The sequence below is a fragment of the Panthera pardus genome, unplaced genomic scaffold (genome assembly GCF_024362965.1).
Source record: "Panthera pardus isolate Hobbes unplaced genomic scaffold, ASM2436296v1 HiC_scaffold_22, whole genome shotgun sequence".
Classification (NCBI taxonomy): Eukaryota; Metazoa; Chordata; class Mammalia; order Carnivora; family Felidae; genus Panthera; species Panthera pardus.
The window spans coordinates 86,828,745-86,841,098 of record NW_026526788.1 but is presented as its reverse complement, the minus strand read 5'-3'; the positions used below and the strand labels follow the sequence as shown (position 1 = coordinate 86,841,098).

Here is a 12,354-nt window from a genome sequence, read left to right as displayed (position 1 = left end):
CTGGGGGCGTAGCGGAGGCGGGCGAGGAGGCCGCGAGGGGCGGCAGCGGAGAGCTCGGACCACAAACACACGACGCCCGGGTCTTGGACGTGGCGGGGAACGCGAGGCCCAGGAAGACGCCTGTGGGGCTGGGCCGGTTGTCACCACCCCTGCCCAGGGTCAGCCAGCGCGGCTTGGAGCTTCCAGCCCCAGGTACGCCTCGCGTGGCCCCGCCCCTTCCGTCGAGGCCCCGCCTGCTCCGCTCCAGGGTCCGCCCCTTCCGTCGAGGCCCCGCCCCCCGCTCCAGACCCGCGAGCATGGTAGTGCTGAAGGGCATCCCAGCGCTGCTGTCCCCCGAGCTGCTCTACGCCCTGGCGCGGATGGGGCACGGAGACGAGATCGGTGAGCGCGGCGGGGACAGGGCCTCGGGGCCCCCACCCTCGGAAGAAGCCGGGAGGTGGCCCGGCCCAGGCTGTGGCCCGGCCAGGAGACGACGACTCCCGCTTCCAGGGAAGGGCGGTGGGGGCATTGCATAGGCCGCCCCATCCGACTTCCCAGTAGGACACTCCCTCCTTCCCCGTCCCGCGTCCTTTAGGAAATTGAGGCCCCGGGCGGTGACCCAAGCCCCTGCCCCGACCTTGGTTGGTCCCAGAAGGTCACGAGGACAGCGACCCTTGCTCCAGGCAGGGCTGTGTCCGGGAGGCCCGGCCCCTCCATCAGCCTAGCTTTTGGGGGGGGGGGGGGGGGGCGGGGGCGGCCAAGTTCCCAGCTCCGGCCTCAGGCCCGGTGTGTTCAGTCTCCAGACCCCTTCCCAGACGGCCCCCGAAGGGTCACACCAAGTTGTTTGCGGCGCTTTATCTTTTCCCGGGGCGGCGGGCCTCGGACGCGAGCAGCTTCTCAGGACGGGGCGCCCCTGCTGGGTGGAGGCCGCGGGTCCAAAATCCGCCCTCGTCCTGGAAGCACCTGCAGTTTCTACACCACTGGGAAACTCCCTGTCCCCTCCCCCCACCTCTGATGGGAGGGGTCGGAGAGGGCAGTGAGCAGGTGACCCGAGGTCTGCGCCCACCCACGAAGTTGGAAGCTGGGCTGCAGACCCAAGGACCCACCAAGGGATGTCTAATCAGGTTGGATGGCTGTTCAGTTTTTGCAGACGTGAACTTCCCCACCTCCTCCATATGCAGGTGTGGCCCGGAGGAGATCCGTGCCGACGGTGAGTTGGCCACCTCTGACAGGGTGGATTAGGGTGGATGGGCAGTCGTCCGCGCTCTGGGCTCCCCAAGTGTGGCAGCTCTGTCCCCATCCCCACTCATTCCCCAAGCACCCACCAGTGAGCCAGGAAATCCCGGTACCAGGACCCTCTTCAACCCCAACCCCAGAGATGACCCTGGGCCTCCTGCTCCATCTGAGACACCACTTGGTAACTTCATGCAAGTGGGGAAACTGAGGCCCAGAGCCTCATCGGCTGGCTGAGCACTAGTACACCCAGGTCAGGTGTTCACTAGAAATCCCAGTACTGGTGGCCTGGCCTCACGGGCTCCAGGTGCCCACGTGCTCTGTTTCTAAGACCCTCTGACCCCAAGGGGTGGGCAGGAGGCTTGACTTGGAGAGTCCTGGAACCAGATCCCCAAGGTGATAGAGGTAGCAGAGTTGTACCGAGAGTGAGGTCTGGGCAGGGGGGATAAGAGCAGCAGCGGCCTGTGCTACTTGGGCTGGCACTGGGCTCAAACTGGGCGTGGCTGTTTCCCCGCCCTCAGCGATGCCGTGAGGGGGACATGACTCTCCGTGGAGAGGCGAGGTCACTGAGGCACAGAGATGTGAAACGTGGGCCAACCCCTCCCCCGCCCCGCCCCAGACAACGCAGGCCAGTGGTCTGAGGCATGTTCAGTGCGCTGCCAGCTCCAGACCCAGCGGCCTTGGCTTCCACTCCCTGCTGACAGAGATGAGCCAGCTGTGCCTCAGTATACACCATGAGCCAGATGACCCAAGGAGGATGGGCCGTGGGAAAGGCCAAATGCTGGGAGGCAAGGAGCAGCCAAGCCTGCAAGTGACGCGCACACCCTGCGTGTTAGTGGAAACCAGCAGTTAGGGGTCGGAGCCAGGCTTGCGGACAAGTCAACCACCAAGAGGAGCAGAGAAGACGGCAAAAGAAAGTGCTCTCAGGCTTTCTCACCAGCAGTTTCTGTATTTCCCAGTTTTGTACGAAGCGCACGAGTTCTTTAACAATCAGGACCCGGTTCTACGGGAGAACTGGGGCCGTGGGGACAGCCTCTTCCCAGGCCCCACTGTGCTCACCACAGGATAAGAGTGGCAACCCAGGGGTCATGTCGGGGGACTTCTGGGCTCAGGGAAGTGGCCCAGGTGCCCTTCCTGATAGATGACTTTGAGGTCACCACCAATAACCTGTGTAGTGCAGTGAAGGGGGACGGGCAGGGCGGGCCCAGAGCCAGGATGGCCACAGGGCGGGGAGATGCCAGTGTGGCCCCAATAAGTGTCCCCAGGCGGGCAGCACGTGCCTGCAGGGCCTTCTCTGTCCTGGGCCCAAGTGCATCCTTGCTGGCCAGCTGAGTGAGGCCCAGGGGGAACGGTGTGGACAGGCCAACAGGGCAGGTGGCACCATCGGCAGCCAGGTGGGAGAGGGCTGGAGTCTCAGGCTGGCACTGTGCCCTCAGGCCTGGGCATCCCACAGCTCCTGGAGGCCATGCTGAAGCTGCTGCCCCTGGACACCTACGTAGAGAGCCCGGTGAGTGCCTTTTCCACTTGCTTTCTTTGTCAGACCTCAGGGGGCCCACTTGCCTTGAGTGGGGAGGAATGTGTCCCCAAAGGGCTCTGACCCTGAACGGAGGACCCCTGAACTGTCACCCAGTGTGGGGGCCTGGTAGCACCCAGGGCAACTAGACAGATAGACCGCGAAGCTGACCCCTCTGTGCCTAGGCTGTTGTCATGGACCTGGTGCCCAGCGACAGGACGAAGGGCCTTCAGACCCCGGTGTGGAGGAGCTACCAGTCCATCCTGTCCGGGGCCGGCTGCACGGTGAGACTGCGGCCCCACCAGGAAAGCTTCACCTCCTTGGAGGCCGGGAGGAGCACAAGACCGAGGCCCCAGATTCCATGCTACAGTTGTCTCAGCACTTGCCCTCCCTCCACAGAAGAGCGACCCTGGGGATGTGGCTGTGCCCTGCCTCAGGATCCTGACCTGGCTTCGCCTAGGGTCCCTCCCCCACGCCAGCCTGTCTGAGCGGAGCCAGGGGGAAGTGAGGTGCCCCGGCCCCTGTCTTGTGGTCAGAGGCCCGGCCAATGCCGTGTGTCACCCCCGCATTGTGAGGGGGTGGGCTTGTCCTCCAAGGACCACCTGCTGGCAGGTGTGTTGGGCAGGACCCACCTGAGGAGAGGATGCTTGGGGCTTCTGTCCTGGGCAGGCACCCTCCTGCCCTCAGGCCAGCTCCAACGGACACAAGGGCCCCAGGCAGGTGGCCACCACAGCCCCCCATGCTCCTGCCTGTCCAGCCCTCACAGCTCAGAGGCCAAGCATCCTTGGGACCCCAGCAAGGAGAGCCAGAGAAATGAACCTCAGAGCAGCCATGTGACCTCATGCCCCTGCTACCTGCTTGGGCCCTTGAGGGTTTCTGAGCAAGGTCCCTCGACCATGACATTTTGCCTTCCAGGACACCCTGGCGAAGATAGAGAGGTTTGAGTTTTATGCGCGGGCCAAGAAGGCTTTTGCTGTTGTAGCAACTGGGTGAGTTCTGGCCAGGCCCATGGGGTCCTGCTGGTCCTGCTGGGTCTGGGCCATGCTGGGCCCTCCTCCCCACTCCAGAGCTCCCCCTACCCTCTGCTCAGCCCTGCCCTGACAGACTGGATGCCCCACTGGGAATATGACCGCCACGGGATTTCCCTGATGACCGGTCCCTGGATTAGTCTAGCGTCTGGGGTGAAGGTGGGCCAGGTGGGTGGCAGAACAGCGGGCCCCAGCCTGGTGCTCAGCTCACTTCCTTATGCAGGGAGACAGCCCTCTATGGAAACCTCATCCTCAAGAAGGGGGTGCTGGCCCCCGACGCCCTCTGCTAGGCCTGGCGAAGACCACAGGGCCCAGGAGGAAATCTGGATCTCTGAGCCAGACGACAGACGAGCTGGCCCCGCTCTGGAGCACCCAGACTGCAGCCAACCGGGAGCCCCGGGGGCCGGGCCAGTCCTGGGAGGGGCCTGGGACTGGGATGCACCCAATTAATGAAAATGTCAGAAACCGTAGTGGTTTGTCAGTGTCCAGAGGCCTCAACAACAGCCCCACCCTCACAAAGACTTGTTTGGTTCTAAGCACGAGGGAAGCCATTGGCTCCGTGGAGTGCCCATCCCTCCGTCCCCCTTGCTGCCTCCTCAGGTGGGAGGTGAGGCCTCCCTCCCCCCTGTAGTTTGAGACAAGAGCTCACACAGGTGGAGTGGAGACTGCGTGGGGGGCCGTGACTATGCAAGAGGCCTGGAGGTGGGTGGAGCCGCTGCCCAGGTGGCCCTGAGTGGGGAGACATGTGGGTGGCCCTGGAGAGGACCAGGCGGGCAGGTGTCAGCACCTGGTCTGGATGCTCCAGGAAGTGGTCGGGGTGGGGGGTGGGCCCACGTCTGTTGTTCTCTGTTCTCTGTCTCCAGTGGTTGAGTGCCTACTGAATATGCAGCAGCCTGAACCATCCTGGGAAGTGGGCGGGTGAGGGGTAAAGGACAGGAGAACGCCCCTGGCCCAGCAAGCAAAGGGCCAGCCGGCCCGAAGCAGCGTGGAGGAGGAGGCTGTCGTGGCTTCAGCATGAGGCTTGGGTTGGGCCTCGGGGTGGGAGGCATCCTGCCACCACTGCCCTGGACCCCAGGGTCTCCCCAAACCCTCTCCTTTCCCTCCAGACCTCTTTCAGCCATGTGTGTGCAGGAATTGGCATGACCAGGGGCCCTCCGGCCTCAGAGGCTGGGGAAGGGCCCCTGCTTGCGACCAGGAGCTGGTGTCCATATGTCGAGGAGAATCCAGAGGGCAGGCAAGCCCACCGGGCTGCAGATCTGGGGCTCTGCCTGAAGAGACCCTGCTCTGGGCCAGTTACTGCCGGGGCTTCACCTCAGACCCCTGACCCCACGGCCACTTCTAGCCACACGAAGGCTTTTCTTTAAACAGCTTTATTGAGACTTAACTGACAGAATAAATTGTACACATGTAAAGTGTACAGTTAAATGCCCTGGGATATTGTCCACTCTTGACAGGCCTCTTGCCTCTGTCAGTGCCTCCTGTCTTGAGGCTTGCACACCTCAACTGCACGCTCCCAAATCCCCAGCTCGCCCGCCTCTTGGTGCCCTCAGCCACATGGCTGTGCCTCTGGGTTGGAGGAAATGCCCGTGAGGAACCTTGGCTCCAGTAGTGCTGGAGAGAGACTTGGCCACAAACGCCACCCTGAGCTGCCTGGGGCTGTGGCCACCACTGACCTTGGATCTGAGCTGGGCACCAGTCCCCAACTGCCCGCACCCAAGCTGCTTGGAGATGGCCGTCCCCGACCTGGCAGGGGAGGGACCTGAGGGACTGTGAACCCTCCTGTGTGCCATGCAGGATTCACTTCTGGGCCCCCCACCACCACACACACACACACGTGTGGGTCACCCCAGACCCATGCAAGGTGCACAGAGGTGAGGCTGGGACTCACTCTGTCCTGTGAGGGCAGAACCTTGAACAGGTCGCTGTCCAGTGTGGAGTCTCCTCAGCGGTAACATGGGGATGACGATGCCAGGCGGTGAGACGTGAGCCGCCAGGCAGAGCATCAGGATGAGGGCCACCATTCAAGTCCTCAGAGGCACTTGGGACCCACGGAAGGACACAGGGAGCTCTGGGGCTTGTGAGGTCACCTTGGACAAGCCCACCATCCCCGGAGCAGCCGGGTGCCTCGGAATTGAGAGCTTGGTGGCCTCTGCCTGGCGCTTCCTTCTGTCTCAACCACTGGGGTGGCTCAGGCTGGGGGCAGAGGGCACTAAATGCTTCCCTCTCACTGCAGGGGCATGATCGCCACACAGAAACTGCACGCACAAACGGCGCATATTCATCACGTGAAATAACTAGTGAGCCTGTCCCTGTGGCTGCCACGTCGGGCCGTGCGGGGGGGCTGGGCACCTCACACAGCGTCGGGCAGGCGTGCAGAGGAGGAGCCCTGGGGTCTGAGCCCAAGCCCTGCTCCCCTCATCTGTCCTCCCTCGTGTTCCCCAGGGCCCACCTGGGGCTGCTGACTGGTCCCAACCGCTGACCTCTGCCATGCCCTTGGCCCTATCCCAACATACAAGGAGGAGGCCTGAGAGGAGATCATTCCAGGAGCCTGGGTGCTGGGTTGGAGGAGCCTCGGGGGCCTCTCGACGTGTAAGGACAAACCTATGGCCCCAGGAGGACACAGGCCCCTTTCTCCCAGACAGAGCAGGCTAGGGCCATGGTCACTGTTCCTGAAGACGCGTGGGATCCACATCTGCAAGGTTTATTTTTCCAGTTGGGGTGGGGTCAGGGGTCAGGAGTCGTCCCTGGGGTGGTAGATGTGGTCTCGATCCTCCTCTGGCCCCTGAAGCTCCTGGTGAGGTGGCAGTGACCAAGAACGGAGCCCTGCCTCGGCCTGGGCCTCCTCGGGCGGTGGGTGGTACAGGCTGTCACGGTCAGGCTCCGGGTCCCAGCTGGGCAGCCCCATGAGCTCATCGTCCCTTCCCAGAGAAGGGACGCCCCAGGGCCTAGGAGCACAGCTGGATCAGGTCCGCAGGTGCCACAGGAGGCAGCCAGCCAGCCCCAGTGAGGGCGCCCACCACCCTACAAGCAGCCTGGGGGCTCTGGGGATGAGACCTGGTGGGAATCTGCTCCCCCACCAGGGTCCCTGGTGGCTCTGTCCCATCACTCGCCAGAGGCCCCAGGGCCCCAGTGCCCAGGACAAGCATCGCCATCCCTCTCCCCCTCCCCACCCAAGAGCTATGACCAGGCGGTCCCCATGGGACCCAGACCGAAGGGTAGGCATCCTCACCACATGCCTGAGCCGCAGGGGGCCCCGAGAGGTTGCAGCGTCCCCAAGGGTGTCCCTGAGAAAACATCCTGGCCCAACACAGATGCTGCCCCGGCCACAGCCCTGGGCCATGGAGACCCAGAGAGTTTGGGCAGGAGTCCCCACCAGTCAGATGTCAGGCACTGTATCCTCTGGCCTGGCAAGGTGTGGCCCCGGGAGAGAAACCAGCCGAGGTTGCCTCGTGTGGATGCAGGGAAGCAATCATGGCTTAGAAGTGGCTCTGTCTGAGGCCACAGCCCTGGGGGGTGAGGGGATAGCCACCCTAGGGGATCAGTCTAAAGCCCTCAGACCCCGTACTCTGCTCAGTTTCTGACAGATCCCATGGGGTCCCATGCTGGCTGGAGCATTGCCTCCTCCTGAAGGAGGTTTCCCTTCCACCCACCAATGCCCTTAGCTTGGGGCCAGGGCCCAGAAGGGGCAACAGCAGGGGAAAACACAAGGGTCGCTGGGGACACTCACTCCTCTGTGTCCTGCTCAGGGGCCCCAACTTTGCCTTTGGTCTTGATGAGGACCTGGAAGGAAAGGATCACAGGTGTGGGCTTTGTGCAGTCCACAAGGGGTCCAAGGTCAGGGGACACCTGGACAGAGATGGCTCCAAGGCCCCTTGGACCGCACCTGCCAACTCCACCCCCTGCCCCGCCTCCTCCAGGGAATGGATGGAGGCCATGTGGTTACTAGAGAGACAGGACAACCCCTGGGGCTGCATCTGGACCCCCCCCATCCCCGGCTGATGGCCGGAGGAGGGGGTCCAGTTCCTCTGGGCCCAGCCCTCTTGTGGAGGCCAGGGGAGTGTATGAAACAGGTGACCCCGTGGAGACCAGCTGTCACTTGCCGGGAAGGGTTGGGCCTTCCCAGGTGTGCAAGTCTGAGTGGTCTTGACCCAAGGCGGGGGTGGGGGGGGGGGGGGGACACAGCACAGAGTGCGTCTGAGCAGCGATGCCCAGGATGGAGGATGTGCTCTGGGGTTCACAGTGCCAGTGAGCGTCACCTAGGGCCCCTCCTCTGCCTGGGTCACTTAGGCATCACTGAGCCTTGCTTCTCAGACCCCGCAGAGGGGCACGCCCCCCCTCATCCTTAGGGTCCCTCCCGGTGCCCGCAGGGCCACCCTGCACAGAGACCTGCAGTCACATTAGTGCCCTGCCTTCTCTGTCAAAGGCCAGCTTGGTGCCCTTTCTTCACATTCCTTGCTGATGGGGCAGGGGCTGGGCAGAGCAGCCCACACATACCTGGGGCTTGGAAGCCGAGTCTGCCTCCCCCAGCAGCAGAGCCGCCAGGCTGGCAACCAGGAGGAGCCTGAAGGGACCAGAGAGGAGAGTGAGAGGTAGGCCGGGGCTGCTCCTCTAGACAGGACAGCCAGGTGGGTGGCCTGGTGTCACTGGCAATGTGGGTCCCAGCCAGGGAGGCCTGGGGCCAGGTTCACAGGTAGTTTATTATCTCCCCATCTCACAGCCCAAGGACACACAGGCACAAAGAGGTGGGATGGCCACAGGCCCACACCTGCCCCCAGGCCCCCTCAGACCGGGTACCACTGCACCCCACGTTCTGGACGGACCCCACGCTACCGGCCCCGGCCACCAGGTGGACCCTTCAGCTCCCAGCCTCTGTGCTGGTGGCCGCACGTGGAACCACACGCACCTCTTGGCCAGGGAGCGGTGTGCGCTCACAGCATCCTCTGCTTAGGTGCCGGGGGGCTAGGACTTGGGGCGAGGCTCTCGGAGCGCTCAGTGCCCACGGCACCCCTGAAGCTATGCGCCGCGGCTCCCTCAGGCCCCCCCAGGTCAGAGCTGTGGGTGCACAGTGGTGCCGGTACTGGGCAGGAAGCCCAGGAGGAGGCAGGTGGGATGGGGCACTCTGCCCCGACACATTCAGCCTGACCCCGAGGGAGGCCAGGATGGCCACCAGGGCAGAGGAGGTCAAGGACCAGCCCCAAGCAGGGAGTCCGAGGAGCAGCGGCCAAAGATAAGAGACACAAAGGAACACACGCAGGACAGGTGATCCATGAACCCAACAGCAAAGGTCCTGGAAGCCTCACCCAAGATGAGCAGGAGAACAGGGGGCGAGAGAGACTGGCGCAGTGAGTGTGTGCGCGTGTGTGTGTGTGTGTGTGTGTGGATGGTGTGAGGGTGTGGTGCGTGTGTGGATGGTGTGTGTGGATGTGCGTGTGGATGGTGGGAGGGTGTGATGTGTTCGTGCGGTGTGTGGTACGTGGGGGGGGGGGGGGTTGTGGGGGTTGTGCATTTATGAGCATGTGTGTGCATGTGTGTTGTTAAAAAACAAGACAACAGGCCCAGACTGGAGTCGCTCACGCTAAGCCCCGCGTCACCAACCCGAGGCCTGACAGGTTAGGCTCCCCCAGAAATGGATCCTCACAGCAGTGAGGCGGGAACCGCCCAGCCCACACGGGGTAGGTCATCTGATCGGCCCCCGCTGTCCCCTGAAGAAGAGCGACCCACCAACCCGCCTTTGCTACCGTGACCTGCTCGTCCGCTCCTTCCGCCTCTAAGTTTTCCATCGCGACCGGCCCGTCGAGCGCCTTCCTGTCTGCTGGGTGGGACGCCGCCCAATTCTAACTGATTGTGCTCAAATAAACTCAAAATGCTTCATATGCCTCAGTCTATCTTCTAACAGGCTGTGTGTACACAGGGCTCTTCCCGGCGCTCTGGGAAGGTTTCCTTCTGTCTATGCAGCTGGCGGGGTGACAGGCTGGGCAGGGCTGGGAAGGGCCAGGGAGCTCGGGGTCAGCAGGGGCATCAGATCAAGGCTTCCTACAAGCTGCCCGCCCCTGTAGCCCCAGACTCCATCCCCACAAAGACCTTTGCTTCTCTGAGTGGCTCAGCACTTTGGGGCTGAGGCACACCTCAGGAGCCAAAGGGCAGGGGTCCCCAGGCAGAGGCAGGCTCTAGTGCTGGGCAGGGGCTGAACTGGTTGCCTGCGCCTACGTGTCTGGACGCCACACCCACCGGCGCGCTGTCCAGCTGAGTCGGGGAAAGGACTTCACAGGACAGGACACGACGGGGCCCAGGGAATGGGGACGGCAGCGGTGAGCATGGGGTGTCCCGGCTTTGGGGCCCCCATCCTCTGCCAGGAAGACAGCTCTGGACCCCAGCCCTAACCCAGCGGCCCACCTTTCTGCAAGGAGGCATGGCCTCCGGTTCAAGCTGGGGTCCCAAGAAGAACCCCACCCCAGAACAGGAGGGCAAGGGGAGGGCTCTGGCTGAGAGGAGGAAGAAAGGGGTCCCCCACAGGAGCAACAGAGCCTCTGACCCCAGGGCCCGGCACACACCCCAGCTGCCAGGCTGACATTCCCTCAGGGTAGCATCTGACCCCTGCCCTCAGCCCTGCCAGCATCCAGCCTCCTCTTCTTGACCCAAACCTCCCTTTTGGGCAGTCACAGACGTGCTGCCTCCTACCTCCCACCTCCAGGGTGACTCTTGGGTCAGGGGACACCCCAAGGGACAGGTGTGCTCACAGGGGTGGCCCTCAAATCGGGTGCCCGGACGCAGACAGCAGATGGGCCACAATCTCGGCTGGCTCTGGAGGGAGGGCTCGACACCCTGGGGGCTGCAGCCACCACTGGCCTGAGGACAGAGCCGAGCCTTCCTCCCCCCGCCCCCGACCCTCTCCCCTGGAACCAGCCTGAGTGGCTGCACAGCAGAGCCCCAGGATCGGGTGGCGGGTCTGGCCTCAGAGGGATTGGGCATTACCTCCTCATGCCGCAGTCCCCTTCTCAGTGTAGAGGGTGCTCTCGGGGACCTGTAGTCCCAGATCCACGTAGACAGTAACTCAGACACTGGGCCCGCGCCTCCCCACCCACGTTTCTCAGGGTTTTATGGCCCCCATGTAGGCGTGTCTGGACAGAGGTCAGAGACCAGGGTTCCCAACTGCACCGGTGACTGGGTGCGCCCAGCTGGCTCCCTGCGACCTGTCAGTCCCGTGGCCTTCCCACCACCCACTTCAGGGCAGATCTGACACAGCTCTGCCTCCCACACCAGCCCCCACCCCGGAGTCTGCGTCTTCCTGCCCGCTCCTCCTGGTCTGGCCACCCACCAACAAAATGTCCTGACGTTGCAGGCCCGAGCTGCGCGCCCCGGGGGCAACGGACCCAAAACTGGGCTGACTGGTTGGCTGGAAGCTGGAAAAGCATCCCAGCAAACCCCGCCCCGGCCCTATGGGCACTCTGGGCACAGGCCCCCCCCCCCTCCCCCCCCCCCCCCCCGAGCTGACTTTGCCCAAAGACACGCACAAGGGGTGGGGCTTCCCACAAGTCAGGGTGAGGACCGTTAAAACCAACCACGTCAGGGCTCTGGAACCTGACCTGTGGCACAGGAGCAATTGAGAAGTGGGTGCTCCAGCAAGCTGCTGAGCCCTGGGTATGAGCGGAGGGCGCCAGCGACCTCGCAGGGGGCTGCAGCGCCCTGACCCTGGGGCGCCGTGCCACACACAGAAGGAAGCAGGGCACAGGTTTAGTGCAAGGGAATCACTGAATGAACCAACAACAGCCATCTGCGGAGGAAATACCAGAATCCAAGGTGGTTACCCTATACAATCTGAGACAGCCAGTTGTTTTTAAACAAATAGACTTGACGTTTTGAGTAATTTTAAGGTTAGAGAAAAATCTAACAGAAAGTACAAGTCCCATGGGGCGCCTGGGTGGTGCAGTCGGTTGGGCGTCGACTTCAGTTCAGGTCATGATCTCACGGTTCGTGAGTTTGAGCCCCGTGTGGGGCTCTGTGCTGACAGCTTGGAGCCTGGAGCGTATTTTGGATTCTGCGTCTCCCTTTCTTTTTTTTATTTCTTTCTTTATTTTTAATCTTTATTTTTGAGAGAGAGAGAGAGACGGAATGTGAGTTGGGGAGGGGCAGAGAGGGAGACCCAGAGTCCGAGGCAGGCTCCAGGCTCCAAGCTGTCAGCACAGAGCCCGACACGGGGCTCGAACTCGAAATTATCACCCAGGCGCCCCTCTGTGTTTCCCTTTCTATCTGCCCCTCCCCTGCTCACGCTCTGTCTCTTTATCCTTCAAAAATAAATAAAACGTTAAAAAAATTTTAAGAAAGTAGAGTCCTCCACACCCTGTGCTGTTCACGCATGTCTCCCCCACAATTAATATCTCGCATTAGTATGGCACATGTGTGACACTGATGAGCCAATTAAAACACACATTTTTGGGGAACCTGGGTGGCTCAGTCGGTTAAGCATCCAACTTCAGCTCGGGTCATGATCTCAAGACTAATGAGTTGCAGCCCCTCGTCGGGCTCTGTGCTGACAACTCAGAGCCTGGAGCCTGCTTCGGATTCTGTGTCTCCCTCTCTCTGCCCGTATTCTGTCTCTCTCTG

The 12,354-nt window shown here is 62.5% G+C and overlaps 2 protein-coding genes across 2 annotated transcripts; one reads left to right on the top strand and one right to left on the bottom strand.

The window, feature by feature from the left end:
- Positions 1–236: 236 nt before the first annotated feature.
- FUOM (fucose mutarotase) lies at positions 237–5,182 on the top strand. The gene is made up of 6 exons (XM_019432243.2): positions 237–381; positions 1,121–1,189; positions 2,649–2,719; positions 2,911–3,009; positions 3,641–3,714; positions 3,977–5,182. Exons 1-6 carry the CDS (start codon positions 297–299, stop codon positions 4,041–4,043), a joined length of 465 nt encoding a protein of 154 aa, XP_019287788.2. The 5' UTR covers positions 237–296; the 3' UTR covers positions 4,044–5,182.
- Positions 5,183–6,438: 1,256 nt separating this feature from the next.
- PRAP1 (proline rich acidic protein 1) lies at positions 6,439–10,942 on the bottom strand. Its single transcript, XM_019432244.2, has 4 exons — positions 10,726–10,942; positions 8,248–8,314; positions 7,481–7,533; positions 6,439–6,698 (listed from the first exon to the last, which is right to left on the bottom strand). The coding sequence occupies exons 1-4, from the start codon at positions 10,731–10,733 to the stop codon at positions 6,485–6,487; spliced, it is 342 nt and encodes a 113-aa protein (XP_019287789.2). The 5' UTR covers positions 10,734–10,942; the 3' UTR covers positions 6,439–6,484.
- Between the last annotated feature and the right edge of the window lie 1,412 nt (positions 10,943–12,354).

Bases quoted from the DNA above. Each gene is read 5' to 3' on its own strand.
- PRAP1 (XM_019432244.2), bottom strand. The intron at 7,534-8,247 runs GTATGTGTGGGC...CTTTCCTTCCAG, and splicing joins ACTCGGCTTCCAAGCCCCAG to GTCCTCATCAAGACCAAAGG. The intron at 6,699-7,480 runs GTGAGTGTCCCC...CTGTGCTCCTAG, and splicing joins CCTGAGCAGGACACAGAGGA to GCCCTGGGGCGTCCCTTCTC.
- FUOM (XM_019432243.2), top strand. From the start codon at position 297: ATGGTAGTGCTGAAGGGCATCCCAGCGCTGCTGTCCCCCGAGCTGCTC. The intron at 382-1,120 runs GTGAGCGCGGCG...ATGGCTGTTCAG, and splicing joins GGGGCACGGAGACGAGATCG to TTTTTGCAGACGTGAACTTC. The intron at 3,010-3,640 runs GTGAGACTGCGG...TTTGCCTTCCAG, and splicing joins TGTCCGGGGCCGGCTGCACG to GACACCCTGGCGAAGATAGA.